We start from the raw sequence: 19,909 nt of genomic DNA, 5'->3' as shown, positions 1-19,909 counted from the left end.
TCCCTATACCCTACCCTATAATAGTTACCTAAATTTGGGTCTGACCCAAACTTTGAAGTGTTGTTGTATGAAAAAGGGCAATAATATCTCGTTTCAACCCAGCTTCATTGGAAAAACATGAATGTGGGAAAATTACTGCAAAATATTATGTTGCTTCTTGCACGTTTCATGACACTTTCAAAGTTAAATGTCCAGTGAGTGGCCTAAACGTGTGTTCAGTTTTAACAAAACAAGTGAATGAGGGAACATTTTATTACATTGGTTGTTGTAGAGTTATTGGGGCAGTTCGGAAATGAAATGTCCAGTGATTGGCACTAAAAAGTAAATGCTCCATCTTGTTAAAAAAATACACCTCCTACACTAAACTCTACCTTAAATCTAATTGACAGTGTTAACAAGCCTTTGGTCTCTTTTATCGTGCCTTGTGTTTCATGGGAATCGTACTCAAGCGTTCCACATCACAAGTGCAATGCTATACCAGGTGAGCTATAGAGCTATATCGGAAAAGCCATACATATGGAGCTGATTATATGATATAAATATCAGTATGTATTGGTTTACAAGTCAAACACAGAAAATAGTTTTGAGGTCATAGTATAGCCTTCCAGTGGCTCAAACAGAAGAACATGTTGCTAGCAACACCAATATAGCAAGAATTGATAAAAAGTGTACCTTGAATGGAACACAGGTTGATTTAAATAAAAGTGTCTGTCAAATGCCTAAATATAATGTGAATGTAAAGTATTGTGCAAATGGAACTGCATAAAAATTATCATAATTTGTATAAAAATTTGTTAGTGTTTATTGTCATTAATATTCAGTTTCAGCTAGGAACTGCAGTAAACTGTATGTGTATGTAGGTACATTGCTGGATTTAAAAAAAAAATGTAGGTAGAAGCATGTTTTTCCCATGAGCCTTGGTTGTTAATTTATTATCCCACAAAATAACGCCATTGTAATTATGGATTTGTTTATATGAGTAATTGAGTAAATAAGTGATAAATAATTATAGAATAATTATAGTATTTTACAGTTTTGGTTTAACTATTCCCATTTAGCTTTTTTCCTCTTTATTTGCTATGCTTTTTGTGTGACTCAAGCTGTCAGATGTGTTTAGTGAGTGCTATACTGTTTCTCGACTTAGCAATTCATGGTTGTGGTTTTGAGAGTTACACCTGTAGAGTGAATTTTCCTCCTCTGTCTTAACAGCCAAGCATTAATTAATCATTAGTAGTCATTAGCAAGTAATGCACCACTCGCATTTTTGCATAGAGGTTTTAGCTACTAAAAGCTAATAATATAATGCATTATTACATTGCAGTATTTCTGTGTCTGCAGTTCCGTCAGTAGCCCCTGCCAACGTGAGAGGGGGGAACGGCCGCAGGCATGAGCTGGTCATATCCTGGGAGGTAGGTTTGCACTCAGCATGCACAATGGACACCCTACTTTGAACTCTTGCTATGCTAATGAATATGGCATAAAAGACTTGCAGTTCCTGGCCAAATAGATTCACACAGCTAATTGACTTGAGCGTTCGTAATTGTATCCGGCTATAATTGCCACCATCGCAATTTGCCTATTGAAGGATTGCTACACTTATAGTCCCAAACCCTATAAGAACAGATGAATGACTATATTCGAAATGAAATTTTGTGCTTTGTGGGAATGCTGTTGGAGGCAAAAAGGACTGAGAAGTGGTGCAGGTTTATTCCAGACCTGCTAGACATTTGTAATAATTTGCAAGCCTTACTTTATTCAAATTATTAACATGATGTAGGCTTAATAGGAAAATTGAATATTTGTAAATGCTGACAAGTCATTTATACATATTCATTCATCTGTTCATGTGCAGGTGTGATGGTTTGTACATTGAGGGTATGTCACACAAACTGTTTTCCATTAATTAAAGTCTATTTGTTTGTGTTTGTGTCGATTGCTTTTGTGATATGTGACATTTAGCAAATTTGGCATGTATTATTTAAAATGCACACCATACATCTGAATATGCCTTCTTCCCTACAATATTGCAGGTGAAATTCGTTGTATTTTTCGAAAAAGTAGGCAAGTATTCGGATGACCTAATACAGGAGCAGTGAAGCAATGGATTTGGAAGTCAACGGCTACCAGTAACTGTTTGATTACCAACATTCTTCAAAATATCTTCTTTTGCATTCTTAAGTTCTTAAACTTAACTATAATATTTTAAAGTGTATTATTTACATAGTCAGAACTCTTTTTCGAAAAGTTTCTAAAATATACACATTCTTGCGCAGTGCCAGGTTTGATGTCATTGACGCCAAAACACAACTGGTTCTCGAATGTGTTGTAATCTAATATGACACACCATTCATTTTCCAATATGTGGAATGGAGAATGAAATTTGAGAGCTGCAGCATATCGAATGGCTTCAGAAGACATATAGCGCACAGGTCATACAGTATACTGTTGAATATAATGAATATACTGTTATGATATTTCCTTTTAGAAGCTTGACAGGGGTGGTGGTCACTGCCATTTATTATTTAAAAAACTGAAATTTTGTCAAATGAGAGAGATGGAAAATGACCGTTAACCTTCGATATTCAAATCGCTTGGATGTTTTTTGAAAATGTGTTTGTTATCTGAAATTGTACAACCCTGAAGCAACATCTAGTCAGGTTTTCTGTACTGTGTAAAGAGGATACTAGCATGCTAATGAACAGAATCACCTTTGGTTTTGTGGACTGGTGTATGGCGGAGGAATTGTGCACATTAACACATTTTAAAAAAGAAAAAAAAGGTTTCCAGATGAAGCCAGTTAAAGCTGCGATTAACTGGGGAATTGAGGAACAGATGTACGCTGAAGTGACGATATTCTTGCAGTTATTAAATACTCGGGGCCCCAACTGTCACCAGGCAAATAACTTTCATATTAGCAGAACTATACCTTAGTGAGAAATTAAATACGATAAGGCTCATTCCAGATGCAATGGAATATTTTTACCATGATGACTTCCTGAGTTTATAACCCCTTGAGGAGGTTATCACTGTAACTACAGAATAATCAGAGTTTTAATTTTGCTTTGGCAAAGACAGTTCAATTATAAGCCCCTCATCGCGTTCACAACGTGCAGAACGTGTCTATACACTAGAAAGGTTTTTAGATGTTGCTTAGAGCTCTGAACACATTGTGAGTGTAATGTTTGCCTGTTTTAAACACACGGGAGATTTCTCAAGTGTTAATTATTTGCTGTATCACTTTTAAGGGACTTACTAGCAGGTATCCTGACAGGAGCTTCAGGTGCTATTTTGAGACACATAGTACATCATATTAAATTACATATCATTTAGCAGACGCTTTTAAACCAAAACGATTTGCAACGCATTAATTGGACTGTCCCCCCGGAGCCCGAGTGCTTTGCTCAAGGACATAATGGTGACTGAGCAGCTTTATGAATTTAATAATACTTCAGTTACCAAGTCTCCCATACCTGGAATATAACCTTTTCTAGCACAGACACTTCACATTAACCATACTTAAAACGCTTAGCACTAACAAAGCACTAAGACCTGTTGACAATGTGTGTTACTACATTTCATTTACACAGGGTCCAACATTAAACTCCAAATGCAAGTAAATATCTGCACTGGCAAATATATGAAACAATTTTTCATTTACTTTTATTGGCTGGCAACTTCATGAATTCTAACAACACATATGGTTTAGTGCTGTTATCAAATCACAAAGGCTGCAATGTAGTGATATATGTAGTTTTAAAAGTGAGCAGATTATTATCCAGTATATGCAGTGTCTTGGAGCAACTCGGTTTGCCTGCAGGTGTTGTGAGTTTGGGTCGGCTATAGCATGCATTTTAAAATGCAACATGTTCCAACCATCTTCTCAAATTTTTCATGACAAATGTTCATAAATCTGTTGTCAACAAAAGAGAAGCTTTAAGGTCTACTTGCGGTTGTCTGCCAAATTAAAAAAAACTGTTTTAATGATTTAAATAGAAAGTAATACAGCCATTAAAATAAATATTGTCATTTTACTGTTGTATTTATTTATTGTATTATTATTATTTTATTTTTTTTTACAATACAATGGTATAGTTACTGTAGTAAGATATTTCTTTATTGATTTTTTTTTTTTACTTATTTATTTTAAAATTTAAGAAGCTGAAAATGTGGTGGTGTTATTATTACAACATCATGAATGAAAATAAATAAATAAACAAACAAACGTATAAATAAATAAATAAAGTCTGCCAAAAAAACAATATACAACAAATTAATTGTTATATAATTTTTAGGTTTTGGAATTTAAATGTTGAGTAGCAGGTGGCTTGGCACGCTACCACTTCAGAGTTGTTAAAATAGTCAGTTAGTTTCTCTGGCACAAATACAGCTATATTAGGTTTAATGTTTCAAATTGACCTTACAGTTTTTCTCAATCGATTTTACACTTTTCTCCAATGCAATGTACTTGTTCTCAAAACATTTAACACAGCCATCCAAACACAAAATTATCTTAACCAAACAGTTCAACTTTACTGCAAAATGAAGCACTGCAATTTTTTCTAGTAATGCAATTATTAAAATTAAATATTAACATCAAATCTATAGGTGTGTTCTCTATTGATTATAACACACATTCAGCTGTATGCACAAATATGCTAATGAAAATACAGTACATGTTTATTGCAATTCTTCAAATGGGAGTTTTGTTATTGTATATCTAAACGAAATAAAAATTGTTATCCAACACCTGCTATCACCCATGAGAAAAAACGAATTGCCGCTTTAAACTTAAAATCTGTTTTTAAGTCAAGAACTGCAAACAAACTTTTCTGATAACTACAGATCAAATGGCCGGTGACGTGATAACATTTACCGGCCAAATATTTTTTTGTTACCGGCCATGAAACTCTTTTTACAAAACAGGCAGTCATTACTACTACAATGACTAAACATATTTACAATGTTTTTAATTTGTCCTTTCATTTACTTACAAGAAAAAAACAACAAACAGATTTATTGATTTATCTTTTTTTTGTCCCTAAAAAACGTTGAGATTCTTGTCCTTTGCATGTGTAACCCCTCTCTCCCGGGTCCGTGGCCAAGGGGGTGGGGGCCATCCCGATCTCTTTCTGGGGGGACCTATAAAATTAGAAAAATCTATAAAAGGTTAACATTAGTGCTGTCTTTCAGTCGTTTAAAAAAAATAATTAATCACATTTTTCTGTAGTTAATCATGATTAATCACATTTTTATATTGTCATAATTTCACACTGAACCTCCAAATTAGTGTAGAAACAACATAAAAATTGTATATTTTAAATATGTTTTTAATGGCATATTTTTACTAAGTAGCCTATTATTAATGACGTATTGATAACAATACTGCTACTGGTGACTCTATTAACTCTTTCCCCGCCATTGACGAGTTATCTCGTCTTTTACAAGAAAATGCTTCCCCGCCAAAGATTAGTTTTTACGGCTTTTCGTGTTTTCACTGTTAACGAGTACAAAACCTCCCGAACAAAAAAGGAGGCTAAAGACTGCAGCCACTAGCGTTACACATGTTTTCGACAAACGGAGCAGGCCATCGTGTTACGCCTGTTTCACACATACTCAGTTTGCAGTGAGTATGTGGTGCGTATTTTTTCCGCACCCATGTTAACGGATTAGAGCAGGGTTATTCAATTAGCTTCATTTGAGGGCAAAAAAAAGGAATGCTTTAAGCTAGAACAGTGACCTGAGTTTGGAGACGTGTCAAATTGATTGAGAAAAACTGTAATATTACAATAAATACAACTAGAAAATCAACTAGAACATTGTTTTATATTCAAATCATAGTGACAAACAGCAGAATTTAACTTAATATTTAGCTTCTAAAAAGGAAGCATTTATTTTTGAGGACGCATTTATCTGTTAAACATTTATTTTGGATTCCTCATGCAAGCAAACCCAAACTCAATTGAATCAAATTTCTCAATGCCACATATGAGATTGATTATTGCCTCAGATTACTCTGCTGCAGCACATAAAAATGTGATAATATGCATTTTATAACCAAACTGGCCATTTTAAGAGTGAGTTAGGGTTAATTGTGATAAAAACGTTTCTTTGTTTGTGGAAGTTACCATCTTCATATTTAGTCACTTGAACTGTTACAGGTGTTATTCCCGACTACTGGGAGAACAGAAAAAGCTTCACTGTGATAATTCATACGGGATTCAAGTCATAGCTATGCTGAATAGGAAATTCAAGAGTCACACCTGTTAGTAAACAATCCCAGAAAACAGATTGTGTGAATGTAGCCTCCCTAATATTGTGGACCATGTTAATGTCTTCTTCTCTGGCACAGTCCCATATAGCTTTATTTTAGCTCCACCCTGTTTGTCTGAGTCCCGATTAACCACTTTAGAACCACTGAATTGGCTCTGCATCTCCAATCAATACTAGTGGATATGAGAAGATGCAGTGCTGCTTTGGCATTCAAGGCACGTGAACTGGCTGCTGCGCTGCCTCTCCAATCATCTCTGGGTGGTTGTGGAAGACCAAGGCGCCTGTGCCGAGAGCTGCTTATTAAACAGGATAAATGACTAAACAGCTCGCCCCGTCTGCTCATTAGTGTCTGCAGAGAGAGAAAAAGTATTACTGGCACCAGGAGCAATGGACTGGACCATTACAGTTGCCCTACTTCCTATTCGATGCCTGCCGCAGCCTGCCGTGCATGCCGATATCAGACTGCCAGCAGACTTCATTTGCACTGTGGGTGCCACTCCTTCGCCCAACAGCCTTTTTAGATGCATGTTCCACTTCATTTTGTAGCAGAACTGTTTTTTCCTTTTTTTAAACGGCCATTTATTGGTCGCCCCATGCAGAAAGGCTCAGCCAGCACCGATAATGTTGGTTCAAGGGTTGTTAATTAAATTGCTAGAAACACTAGAGTGAGTAAATTACACTGCTCTGGCACTAAAAGTCTGTGCTGAAGTATTTAGTGTGAAGGTACAGCCTATTCTCTCCCATCGTCTGTCTGCATCTTATTTTGGGTGCTGCCGCCAAGGGACGTGATAATTTCGGAAGCGAGTGGAAATCAGTCAAAATTTGGCGTGACGGACAGATTCGCTGCCAAAAAAGAGAGGAGAGTACAGGTGTTTGTCAATTATTAAAATTGCCCGAGATTTAATTCCGCCGGCTTACATTTTAATTAAATTTCTATCTCCCTTAATAGATTGCATTCCATTCTATTAAATGCCTAGCAGGTGTCGCAGACAGGCTCTGATATCTCCCCCTCAGAAAAACATCAAGCAAGTGTCAAACCTCTTTTGAAAAAAGCTGCAAGGAAATTGTCAGCAGCTGGACAGGCAAAATCAACTCATGTGACCAACAGACTGTATACAACCTTCCAGAACAAGAACAATTTAGGTGTTTTAGTGTAGCTAAATGATAAAAGACATTGAGAATACTCACCCTAATGAGCAAATGGTCTGCTAGAAAGAAAAGATGTAAGAAGAGGCGTTTTATTATTGCATGGTAGTAATGCCAAGTGTAAGTGTAAGTGAAATCTTAAAGAAGTCATAATTTGCTTAGCCTGGTGAAAAATGGTGAAAAAGTAACCAGTACTACAGTTGTCACTATTTTTTTTGTCTCATGGTACTATACCAGCTAAAGTATCACAACATCAAATAGTATATTCAAAACAGTACGATTCATCTGTTATTGTGTGGATATGTCTTAATTGCAGGCTCTTTTTATTGCTATAATATAATATAATACTATTACAATTTATTATTATAAATGATTAGAATTTAAATCTGAAATATTATTATACTAAAGATATATAGTTCTGAACATAATTTATTTACTTCACACAGCATTGCAATGCAGTTTTCACAGGAACTGAAGGGAGACTTTTTAAAGCCAAAACTTAAAATTGAAGTTTAACCTAATTAATGAATTTGAGCATTATAAATGATCCCAAATCTATTTAACTTATCACTGGAGGTGCTTGTGCTGTGGCTTTCGTAACTCATAATTTAGAGATGCATCAGACAGATGTTTTTGGCTGTTACTGCTTCATGAGTCAAATAAGAAGGAGCTGATCTTTGGATTCCCATGTTGTTTCATTCTCTTTGCTGTGAATAGCACGTAAAGAACTGGACTCAAATAATATATGCTGAAACTGAATCTGAGTCACTCCCCTTACGAAAAATAAGTTTATTCAAGTGTGCTATTAGTATACTTCTTTTAAAGTAAAAATAGGAATGTATACTTAGAGTCTACTTTTTATGTACTTCTCAGAAATGTGCTTTATGTACTTCTCAGAAATATACTTAAAATTACATTTAAGTATACAGGAAAATTACTTTTTCTTATTTGTAAGTCGCTTTGGATAAAAGCGTCTGCTAAATGACTAAAAGTAAAGTAAAAGTAAAAGTATACTTGACTTATACTTAGAAAAAGTCTAAATATATTTGAACTATACTTGTGCTCCGAGAATCCATGTTTTCATTGTTATACGGTAGGGGGCGCTATTACACATCTTCTGTACAGAATTTCCAAAACACAAATGAAGAAGAAACCGAAACAACAGATGCTTCCACTAGGGGTGGACGATACTGCAAATTTTGGTATCGATCCGATACCAAGTAAATACAAGGCCAGTATCGCCGATACTGATACGGATACTTTTTCCTTTTAAATAATTAACAATAACTAATGTTGATATGACTCAAATATTACATCACCTTAAAGTTATGTGGATATTCTTTGCCTTTCTGAAAGGAATTTGCAAGCAGAGGAGCCCAGAATATGAAAGCAATGTGTAAAGTTTCATGTTAAGCATTTTCCTCCCATAGAAAAGAGTTATAAAAAAAAAAACTTAACTTAGCTTAATGCATTAAGAAAGTAATCTTAAAAGGCCAAACTCAGTGTACTGATGATGCAAACTATATGCAGGCAAGCAGCCCAGGGTATGAACACAAAGTGCATGCATGTTGTGTTTTCCTCTGATAGAAAACCATTATAAAAAAATGCTTAACGTGACTTAATGGTTGAAGACAGTGATACTGTATAAAAAGGCCAAATTCTGTAAATTTAATGGGTCTGGCTTCCAGTCTCATCCGCTTTCAGCAATTTTTAGCTGTACAAAACAGCTCGTTTTGCTGCTTGATATTGCAAACCGGTGTTTCTTAACATCTTATTGTAATGTATTGTCTTAATTATAAACACACAGGGTGGATAGCACAAACAATTTTACTGTTTATTGCACTTTGTTATTTTTCTCGTTATTTCCCTACCGTGTCTAATGAAGCGGAAGTCTCGCACATTCACAGAAAAAAAGCTTACTCCCGCATTGAAAAATTAGGTGAATAAGTTGGTGTTGCCACAGTAGAGAATTTCTACTGTTCCATCTCTTACTCTAGTCAAAAGTATCCACTTGCACTTGGAGCTGCTGAGTCATGTGATGGCATGACAACAAAACTGCATAGCAGGGGAGGAGCAGCAATGTTTGCATACGAGACGTGAAAATAGCGGTATGCACACAGACATGTCTATTCTTTGTTGTATGTATTATGCAATGTATTAAGTGTAGAGGAGAGAAAATTTACCTAGAGTATCGATCTCATCAGGCCAGTATCGATCCGATACCATTACCAACGTTGGTATCGATATTATCGATATTAGGATCGATCCGCCCAACCCTAGCTTCCACACGTAGGCCGTTTCTCAAACAGAAGGCTGAGTTCTCTGGAGGTCGCATTTGTAGACTGCATACGTCATAAAGAAGATCTTATTTTAGAATATTAACAGTTATAAATTTGACCATTATTCTTAGTTAAGCGTAAATTGTTGTAATATGCTTATGACTCGCAAATGTAATGCTCAGTTAACTGAAATAAACCAGGCTTGATGATGTATGCAGCCTGCAAATGCGACCTCCGGAAGATTCAGCCTTCCGTTTGAGAAACCGCCATAATCTAACATGATCATCAGACATAAAACAGCATCAAAACTGTTTAACGTTATGGAATAAAATGTTGGCCCATGAAGAGGTAATAATGACTGTCAAGCTTTGGGGTGTTGATCGACTCCATCTACGTTTTGATTATCATTCTGAATCCAATTCATAGTCTTTTTTCAGCTTTTTGTTCAAAATGTTGTTTATTTATTTCTTTATTTTTTATAAATAAAATGTTTTTGTTTACAAGCATTAACTTTTTCCTTTTGATGTTTTGTATGTTCAGATATGCATATAACAAAATATATACAAATTAATACCTAAATAGGGACATAGTAGTATACATAAAGTATGATGTAAAGTTCACTTAAAGAAAACTTACGAGTATACTTGCAGTATAAAACTACTAAACTAGTAATTTACTGAGACTATACTTCAAAATGTACTAAAAATGCTACAAGTATTTAATTAGTAAACTATGAGTATACCTATAAGTTCACTTTTAGTATAGTTGCAGTACTCTGCTGACCTCAGTTGGAATAGTGTGCCATCACTTGTATTTTGAATCTTGGGCAATGCAGTACTTCCATAACACCAGTACACTGTGCAAACATAGTCCATTCTGCTTAGTATGTAGTCCAGACTGTGACTACTGTTGGGAATGTTTATTTTTCATCAGATTTGCTATCTGGAGCTTTCTGGAAAACGTTTGTATGTGTCCATACACAGTTTCATGAGATATGATCGTGTAAGGTCATTTGTTAATTACATCTTAAGAGTGCAGGTATCCCTGCACGCAGCAGCAAATCAGCAGATCTGTGATGTCAAATTCATGAACAAATGACTCTTACAAAGTGATTATTTTTAATGAGTCAGTCAAAAAGTTTCATTACCACCCCACTGAGTAGATAAGTCAACGATTTGAATCAGACTCAGTCAGTGAAATGTTCTGAGTTCACAAATGTCTCCTACTCAACCTTCCAGAACAAGAATAATTTGGGTTCCCTTTTGAAAGGGAACTCCACGCTGCGTCCTCTAGAGGACGCTAGGGGAACACCTTCAGCGTGACCAGAGTCTGAAGCATGAATGAAAAAACGACTATGAACCTGACATTGGCAGGCGGCAGCCTATGACGTAAACAATAACGCACCTGCGGGTATAAAAGAGCACCTATGGAATACGTCATCCTTTTTTTGTCTTCAGGGTCGCTTTGTTTCTGAAGTGTGATTCGTAAGAACAATGTCTATTGTCAAGCGTTTTAGGAAGTGTGCGGATCTGTGTCAGCGCTATCTGACACCAGATGATGCATACAACCTATGCGTTATGTGTTTGGGCGAGGAGCACGCGCGCTCTGTTCTCGAGGGAACAGAGTGCGTTCATTGTGAGCGTTTCTCATTGAAGAAACTCTCTCATTTGTCCCTTTTCTCGAGGGAATTGGGACAATCATCTGCCCCCCGTGGCTCGGGTCCTGCCACTGTAGAGGCAGCGAGGAGACTGAGATCGTGGGGATCGCAGATGGAGCTTGCTGATGAGTTTGAGAGAGGTGTTAATCTCTCGCGCTCGTCGGCAGCTGACGAGGGGGAACTGCTGGAAGAGGATGTGTTGTCTCTTACATCATCTGATCCAGCAGGAAGTTCTCTGTTGGCTTCCAGGCAAAGTAAGCAGGATTTGGCTGATGAGGGTGAAGAGGATATTTATTAGCCTTCTCAGCCTGCCTGCCCCGTGTATGATGAGCTGTTGGAGGTTACGGATCGCGCTTCTGCTAGATTAGACCTGCAGTGGAGGCGCGAAAAAGGGGAAATTGCTCGCAGTAGACTTGATGAGTGATTTCTTTCTGGACATAACTGCCCAGCTCCTGTGAGCCTCCCATTCCTTTCAGATATTCATAGTGAGATTGAGAAGGCATGGGGTAAACCATATTCAGTCCGCATTCATCAATACCAGCATGCTAATAATGCTGATGTCGAGGGGATTCGTGATTATGGATATGTGTCGATACCCCCTATTGAAGAGACGCTTGAGAGCTATCTCTCAGCTGAGGTGACATCGACTTTGAAGGCTCCAGCCCTGCCATCCAAGCCACTAAAGGAGACGTCTCACTTGAATGGTGGGGCATACGCGGCAGCGGGTCAGGCTTGTGCTGCCTTGCACACAATGTCAGTGTTGCAGGCGTACCAGGCTGAACTGCTAAAGGACTTAGACCAAGGCCAGGGGCTTTCCCCTGAGGTGGTAGTTGAGTTGCGCCGCACCACAGATCTGGCTCTCAGGGCCACCAAAGCAAACAGCTGCCGCGATCGGTAGGTCGATGGCAGCGATGGTGGCCACAGAGAGACATCGGTGGGTGAACTTGGCAGACATCGGGAGGAAGAGAAACGTTTTCTTCTCGATGCGCCGGTTTCGCCTTCGGAATTGTTCGGCACATCCGTTGAGACGGTGGTCGACAAATTCAAAAAGGCGAAGGCGCACTCAGCAGCTTATAAGTCCTTTTTTTACCGCGCCGCCGTCCTGGTCTGCGGGCCGGAGACAGGGCCAGGCGGTTAGTGCCGCTACTCATGGCCCTCCTCCTCAGAGAAGTAGGTCACAGAGGAGGCACGAGTCGAGGAATAAGAGTAAAAGGGGCCTGAGGGAAACCATCCAGCGCAGACGGGGTCAGCCATCTGGAGCTGGTAGTGGTACTATTTTTAATGTGGTTGAGTGTCGTAGGCTTACTCTCATTTAGGAGAGTCATTTTGTTGAAGCCTCCGCTCTCCAGAGCTCTTTAACTAGTCTGTGTTGTTAGGCTTCCTTTCGGTTAAGAAAGAAAAGAAAATATCTCGGCTGAAGCCTCCCCTCTCCAGACTTATTGTATCTAGCGTTGAGTGTATTCAGGTCCCCTCTCGTTTTTAGAGAGTTGAGACCTTCACTCTCAAGAGTTCCCCTAATAAGATTGAGGGTTGTTAGGTTTCCTCTCATTTAAGAGAGTCATCCTGCTAAAGCCTCCACTCTTCAGAGCTCCGCCTAGGCAGTATTTTCAGTATGTAGGCTCTTTCATGGGCCTCGCTAACTGTCTTGGGCATCGAGTGTGGTTAGGTCTTCTCTCATTTAAGAGATTATTTATGTGAGACCTCCGCACTTAAGAGCTCCTCTACTAGGGCTGGGTGTTGTTAGGCCTCCTCTCATTTAAGAGAGTCATTCTTTGAAGCCTCCGCTCTTCAGAGCTCCGTTAGTCAGTAGTATTATTGGACAAGCTTTTTCTTGAGCCTCACTAACTGTCTCTAGTGTTGAGTGTAGTTAGGTCTCCTCTCGTTCAGAGAGTCATTTTGGCTGAGACCTCCACTCTTAAGAGTTCCCCAGCGGTATTGACGTTGAGTGTAGTTAGGTCTCCTCTCGTTCAGAGAGTAGTTATGCTGAGACCTCCACTCTTAAGATTGAGTGTTGTTAGGCTTTCCCTCGTGTAAGAGAGTCATTCTGCTGCAGCTTCCACTCTCCAGAGATCCACTTAGGCAGTACTATTAGTATGTAGGCTCCTTTTGAGCCTTACTAACTGCCTCTGGTTTTGAGTGTAGCTAGGTCTCCCCTCGCTTTAGAGTCGTTATGCTGAGACCTCCACTCTCAGAGTTCCCCTACCAGGAATGGGCGTCGTTAGGCTCCTCTTGTTTAAGAGAGTCATTCTGCTGCAGCCTCCGCTCTCCAGAAGCTCCGCTTAGGCAGTACTATTAGTATGTAGTCTCTATTGTGAGCCTCGCTAACTGCCTCTGGCGTTGAGTGTAGCTAGGTCTCCTCTCGCTTTACAGAGTCGTAATGCTGAGACCTCCACTCTTAAGAGCTCCTTAACTACGTTAGGCTCCCTCTCATTTAAGAGAGTTATACTGCTGAAGCCTCCTCTCTTCAGAACTCAGTCTTTGGTAGTAATTTAGTATGTAGGCTCCTTTTGAGCCTTACTAACTGCCTCTGGCATTGAGTGTAGCTAGGTCTCCTCTTGTTTTAGAGAGTCGTTATGCTGAGACCGCCACTCTTAAGAGCTCCTCAACTAAGGGCTGAGTGTTGTTATGCTTCTTCTCTTTTAAGATAACTATACTGTTGAAGCGTCCGCTCTTCAGAACTTCGTCTTTGGCAGTAATTTAGTATGTAAAGTCCTTTTGAGCCTTACTTACTGCCTCTGGCGTTGAGTGTAGCTAGGTCTCTTCTCGCTTTAGAGAGTTGTTATGCTGAGACCTCCACTCTTAGAGTTCCCTTACCAGTATTCAGCGTCATTAGGCTCCTCTCGTTTAAGAGAGTCATTCTGCTGCAGCCTCCGCTCTCCAGAGCTCCGCTTAGGCAGTACTATTAGTATGTAGGCTATATTGTGAGTCTCGCTAACTGCCTCTGGCATTGAGTGTAGTTAGGTCTCCTCTCGCTTTAGAGAGTCGTTATGCTGAGACCTCCAATCTTAAGAGCTCCTCAACTAGGGTAGGCTTCCTCTCATTTAAGAGAGTCATACTGTTGAAGTTTCCACTCTTCAGAACTCAGTCTTTGGCAGTAATTTAGTATGTAGGCTATTTTTTAGCCTTACTAACTGCCTCTGGCGTTGAGTGTAGCTAGGTCTCCTCTAGTTTTAGAGAGTTGTTATCCTGAGACCTCCACTCTTAGAGTCCCCCTACCAGGAGTGTGTGTTATTAGGCTTCCTCTTGTTAAGAGAGTCATTCTGCTGAAGCCTCTGCTCTCCAGAGCTCCGCTTATTCAGTATTAATGTGTAGGCTCTTTCTTTGAGCCTCACTAACTGTCCTAGTGTTGAGTGTAGCTAGGTCTCCTCTCATTGCCGCTGATCGCAGCTCGAGTATAACTGGGCAGCAGGTGCAATGCATACTCTACTCTTCGCTTCGGAGCCGAGCATTCATATCGTTCTGCTCCTGACTTCTACTGAGAAAAGACTAAACGAGTTCAGCGCGCTCTTTGAGAGCTCTTCGTGTTCAGCGGTGGTGGTTTCCCGTGTCGAGTGGGTTCAGGCAGTAGCACGGGCGGTCTGAGGGTAACAGTGATGGCAAACCCTCCAGGTAACCAACCCTCGGGGGACCATCGCTCCTCTTGCACTCTGCAACCAGTTGAGCTGCCAAAGGAACGTGTTGGGCCCTCTTCAAGGAGCTTACCAGCAGTATCCTGCGGTGCTCCTCCCGACAATTGGATGTCAATTGCTGCATCTGAGGGTGAGCTGGAGATTTCTGGAGAGGAAGATTCGGCTGCGCTGCTGCCCTTCGGGACTGTAGCAATGCCTGAATTGGATCCGGAAATGACGGCTATGCTTTCCCTGGCCGCCGTGAGGGTAGGGCTAGAGTGGAGACCACCGTGTCCCGAGCCCTCAAGGTTGGACGATTGGTTCTTCGGGGTGGACCTTGTTGGTTCTCAGCACCCCGCCCCGGGTGCCATTCTTCCCGGAGGTGCATGAGGGGCTTACCAGGTCGTGGATGGCACCGTTTTCTGCTGGAAACCGACCTGCTAACTCCTCCTCCCTCACCACTCTTGACGGTGGTGCAGCTAGGGTGTATACAGGGGTCCCCCCGGTGGAGTGGTCGGTTGCGATGCAATTGTGTCCTAATACCGCCTCCACCCGGCAGGGCGAACCGTGCCTCCCCTCCCAGGTCTGTAGGTACTCGTCTGGTCTGTCCGGCAATGCTTATGTGGCCTGTGGAGAAGCTGCCTCCACCTTACACACTACTGCGTTACTGCAGGATCTTCAGGCTAAAGCACTGAGGGACCTGCATGAGGGTGGTCACAATCCGGAAGTTCTGAAAGAGCTACGAACCGCAACTGACCTCACGCTCCGAGCTACGAAGGTCACTGTGAGTTCTCTGGGTTATGCGATGTCCACACTTGTGGTCCAGGAGCGTCACCTCTGGCTGTGTCTGGTAGACATGAGGGATGCCGACAAGTTCGGCTCCTCAAGGTCCCTGTGTCCCAGACAGGCCTCTTCGGTGACGCAGTAGAGAACATGGCCCAGGATTTCCCAGCAGGTCAACTGGGAAAAGAGAAAACTCTCCTCGACGCAGAGGATCTCTTTTCTTGGTATGGAGTTGCATTCAGTCAAACAGACAGCACGCCTCACGCAGGAACGTGCTAAGTTGGTGTTGAACTGCCTGATTAGGTTCAAGAGCAGGACGGTGGTCCCACTGAAACAGAGGCACCTGGAGCATATGGCAGCCGCAGCGGAACATGTCTCCATGCATGCTGTGGTTTGCAAGGATGCCTCTACCACTGGCTGGGGTGCCACGTATGACGGGCATGCAGTGTCGGGGGTTTGGACGGGCCCCCAACTGCACTGGCACATCAATTGCCTAGAGTTGTTAGCAGTACGCCTTGCCTTGAACCGTCTCAGAGGGCGCTTACGAGGCAAGCACGTACTGGTCCGCATGGACAACACTGCGACCGTTGCGTACATCAACCGACAAAGTGGTCTACGCTCCCGACCCATGTTGCAACTCGCCCGCCACCTCCTCCTCTGGAGTCAGAAGCATCTGAGGGAAGTCGGTAGGGAAGCATGACCTGGTCATCAGGTTCCTTAGGGGTGCCAGAAGGTTAAATCCACCCCGGCCCCCCTCTATACCCTCTTGGGACCTGTCTCTAGTGCTCGAAGCACTACAGCAAGGCCCATTCAAGCCTTTGCAGTCAGTTGAGCTGAAGTTTCAATCAATGAAAACTCTGCTCCTGCTTGCACTGGCCTCCATCAAGAGGGTAGGGGACCTGCACGCATTCTCGGTCGACTAATCGTGCCTAGAGTTTGGGCCGGCTGACTCCCAGGTAGGGCTGTGCAATTAATCGAAAAACGGTTTCGATTTCGATTTTGGCGTCCAACAATTATGAAAATACAATAATCGAGATAAAACGATTATTGCGCCCCATTCCGGCGCTTAGTGATTATTCATGTATACCTTCGTCGGTCATGTAGTAAATGAACATAAAGAGTTGAGAATGAAAATTGGATCCGTGCGGCTCTTAAAGTGACAGCAGGCTATTTTCCTGCTGCAACTGTGTGCTTAATATTAATCAAACAACAAAAGACAAATTCAAAATCACACACTGCTCTTGAGTGAAGGAAAAACTAACAAAAAAGAAACAAAATGTTTCATTCTTACAGTGAATAATATGCTGTTTTATTTTACATTTGATTATTCATTTCTGTAGTAGGCTGTAAACTGCTTGAGACTTGCATAAAAAAACATTAAAGCAGTTTGTTTCATTTGTATCTTTTTATTCTATTGTATTTGTCCTTTGCTTTTTTATTACTGACAGTTTAATTATTTTCAATAATTTTGAGGACTTTTTGTTTGTTTGTTTGTTTGAAATTCCGCTAGTCTCTACAATGTAGATGTCATAGCAACCTTATTTACAGGAAATATATATTTGATATGTATCACTATCTTTAAATAAATCCCTCATATAAAGTTTTGGTCATATGGCCCCCTCATAATCGGGTTAAATAATCGTGATTACAATATTGGCCAAAATAATCGTGATTATGATTTTTGCCATAATCGAGCAGCCCTACTCCCAGGTAATCCTGAGGCCCCGACATTAATTCAGTGTCAACAAAGCTTAAGTTATTTTCCAATGAAACAGCATGAAAGTGAAGGAATATAAACTAATGCCATATTCCCCCCAAATCATTGCCCCAATAAATAAAGCAAAACCAAGAGAATGAATGATGTATTCTTATTTCTTGTCATCCAGGGTGATTCTGTTCAGACATGTCAAGGTGATAAAACCTGGAGTGGAACTCAGCCAGTGTGTGCTGGTAAGACTTTTCACAATGCAAAGCATGTTAAAGTAGTAAGAAAATGTATGTATTATTAATAATATTATTATCATTCTGTTTGATCTCTAAACTCATCTTTTGTCTCTTGTTTTTAGCTGTGTCATGTGGTCCTCCACCTGTGGTTCCCCATGCACTTACTGTGTCCAGTGGTCAGACATACCAAAGTATTGTGAGTTATATGTGTCATCCAGGGCTGAGTTTGGTTGGTTCACAGAACCTCACTTGTCAAGCAGATGGAAAATGGAGCTTACCTACACCATCATGTGAATGTAAGAATAGATAAACGGTCACTCTTTAGCTTTTAAGTAACACCGTATAAATTCAGTCTTTCAGTGTTCCTCTATTTAACCTTTTTTATTATTTTCTCCTCCTTTCTCTTTTTCACAAATGTACATACACACAAATTCTCAGTTACAGGTGGCTGTGAGAGGATAACAGACTTACTGAATGGGAAGGTGCAGAAGCACAACCTGTCCAGCGGACATGCTCTTGAGTTTCACTGTGACAAAGGCTACACACTGCAGGGAGAGTCTCTCATCATGTGTGTGGGAAACGGCTCCTGGAGTTCACCTTTCCCTGTCTGTATACGTATGTAAAGCACTATGGTTTTTAGCAATACACTGTTTGTTCATTGACTTATTGATGTTTTTAGTTCACAAGATTTTGCAAAACAGATCATTTTGGATAAGTAATTTCACAACCAAATTGGTAAAAGACTTTTGTTAGGCCTTATCAATGAGAGCATTGCAGAATACCTGTTTTTCCAACAAGGAACACACAAACTTAACGTCACATTTCTAAGAACTAATTACTTCATTGTTGATCTGATTTTTTTTTTGTTAGTCAGCAAAGCCATTCACAATATCAGATAAAATCGCTTTAAGATACAGTACATGACTCAAATCTTATCCCCCCACAGCCAAATCATGCCCCTCTCCTCCTGACTGGACTGGAGGTAGTGTCAACGCTACTCAGATGGTTTTCCTGGTAGGCCAGTCGGTATCAGTCAGTTGTCCTAAAGGTCAGCGGGTCAAAGGTAACCAGGGAAAAAGTATCGCCACCTTAACTTGCAGGAGTGATCAGACCTGGGCCCCCATCAGTGCAGTGTGTGAGAGTGAGTACAAACATTCGTTATTTCCAACTTTACTGTATTTTTCAGTGGCTTTACATGATAAAAAAAAAATTCATGTTAATATATGATTTTATAGCCCCAAAAGCATTTTGCACCAAAATGTCAGGAGAATTTATTCCCAAGTTAATTTCAGATTGTTTTTGGCATCTTCACCTTCATCATCAGTACAGAGAGAATATCTATAATACATTTTCTTTGTCTTTGGGTCATATTTCAAAGCATATTTTAGCTTCTGTCTTCTGCACTTCTCTATCCCATGTATCCTATGTCGTTCTACTAAACCTCATACAGTACACACAACTTGCATATAAACAAAATAGAAAGCAAATTGACTTCCTGATTTGGTGAGCTGGAAATTTGTTAAGTTGTAGTAGGTTAATTTGTCCTTTGCTTTTTTATTACAATTATTTTCATTATTTTCAATAATTTTGAGGACTTTTTGTTTGTTTGTTTGTTTGAAATTCCGCTAGTCTAGATGTCATAGATGTCATAGCAACCTTATTTACAGGAAATATATATTTCATATGTATCACTATCCTTAAATAAATCACTCATATAAAGATTTGGTCATATAGCCCACTTATAATCGTGTTAAATGTTCGGGCCGGCTGACTCCCAGGTAATCCTGAGCCCCCGACCCGGCTATGTGCCCAAGGTTCCCACTACTCCCTTCAGGGATCAGGTGGTGAGCCTGCAAGCACTGCCCCCGGAGGAGGCAGACCCAGCCCTAGCTTTGCTTTGTCCCGTCCGAGCCTTAAGGTACGTAGACCGGACGCAAAGCTTCAGGACATCAGATCAGCTCTTTGTCTGATACGGAGGCCAGCAGAAGGGGAATGCCTTCTCCAAGCAGAGGATGGCCCATTGGATAGTGGATGCCATCACCCTGGCTTATCAGGCACAGGGTGTGCCCTGCTCACTCAGGGTGCGAGGACACTCTACTAGAAGTTTTGCATCCTCCTGGGCGCTGGCTCATGGTGCCTCGCTGACAGATATTTGTAGAGCTGCGGGCTGGGCAACCCCCAACACATCCGCTAGATTCTATAACCTGCGTGTGTAGCCAGTA

The 19,909-nt window shown here is 40.5% G+C and overlaps 1 protein-coding gene across 1 annotated transcript in view; it reads left to right on the top strand.

Moving 5' to 3' along the window:
* Window positions 1–19,909, top strand: part of LOC107732777 (contactin-5-like) — a 61,443-nt gene that overhangs the window by 20,506 nt on the left and 21,028 nt on the right. The window contains exon 6 of the mRNA XM_016544194.1: window positions 1,339–1,409. Coding sequence (XP_016399680.1) covers window positions 1,339–1,409 — 71 coding nt within the window. The remainder of the gene's footprint in view (window positions 1–1,338; window positions 1,410–19,909) is intronic.

The sequence above is a fragment of the Sinocyclocheilus rhinocerous genome, unplaced genomic scaffold (genome assembly GCF_001515625.1).
Source record: "Sinocyclocheilus rhinocerous isolate Xijiao unplaced genomic scaffold, SAMN03320098_v1.1 scaffold3387, whole genome shotgun sequence".
In the NCBI taxonomy this organism is placed as follows: Eukaryota; Metazoa; Chordata; class Actinopteri; order Cypriniformes; family Cyprinidae; genus Sinocyclocheilus; species Sinocyclocheilus rhinocerous.
The sequence above is the reverse complement of the archived record's forward strand: the minus strand, read 5'-3'. Positions and strand labels throughout refer to the sequence as shown.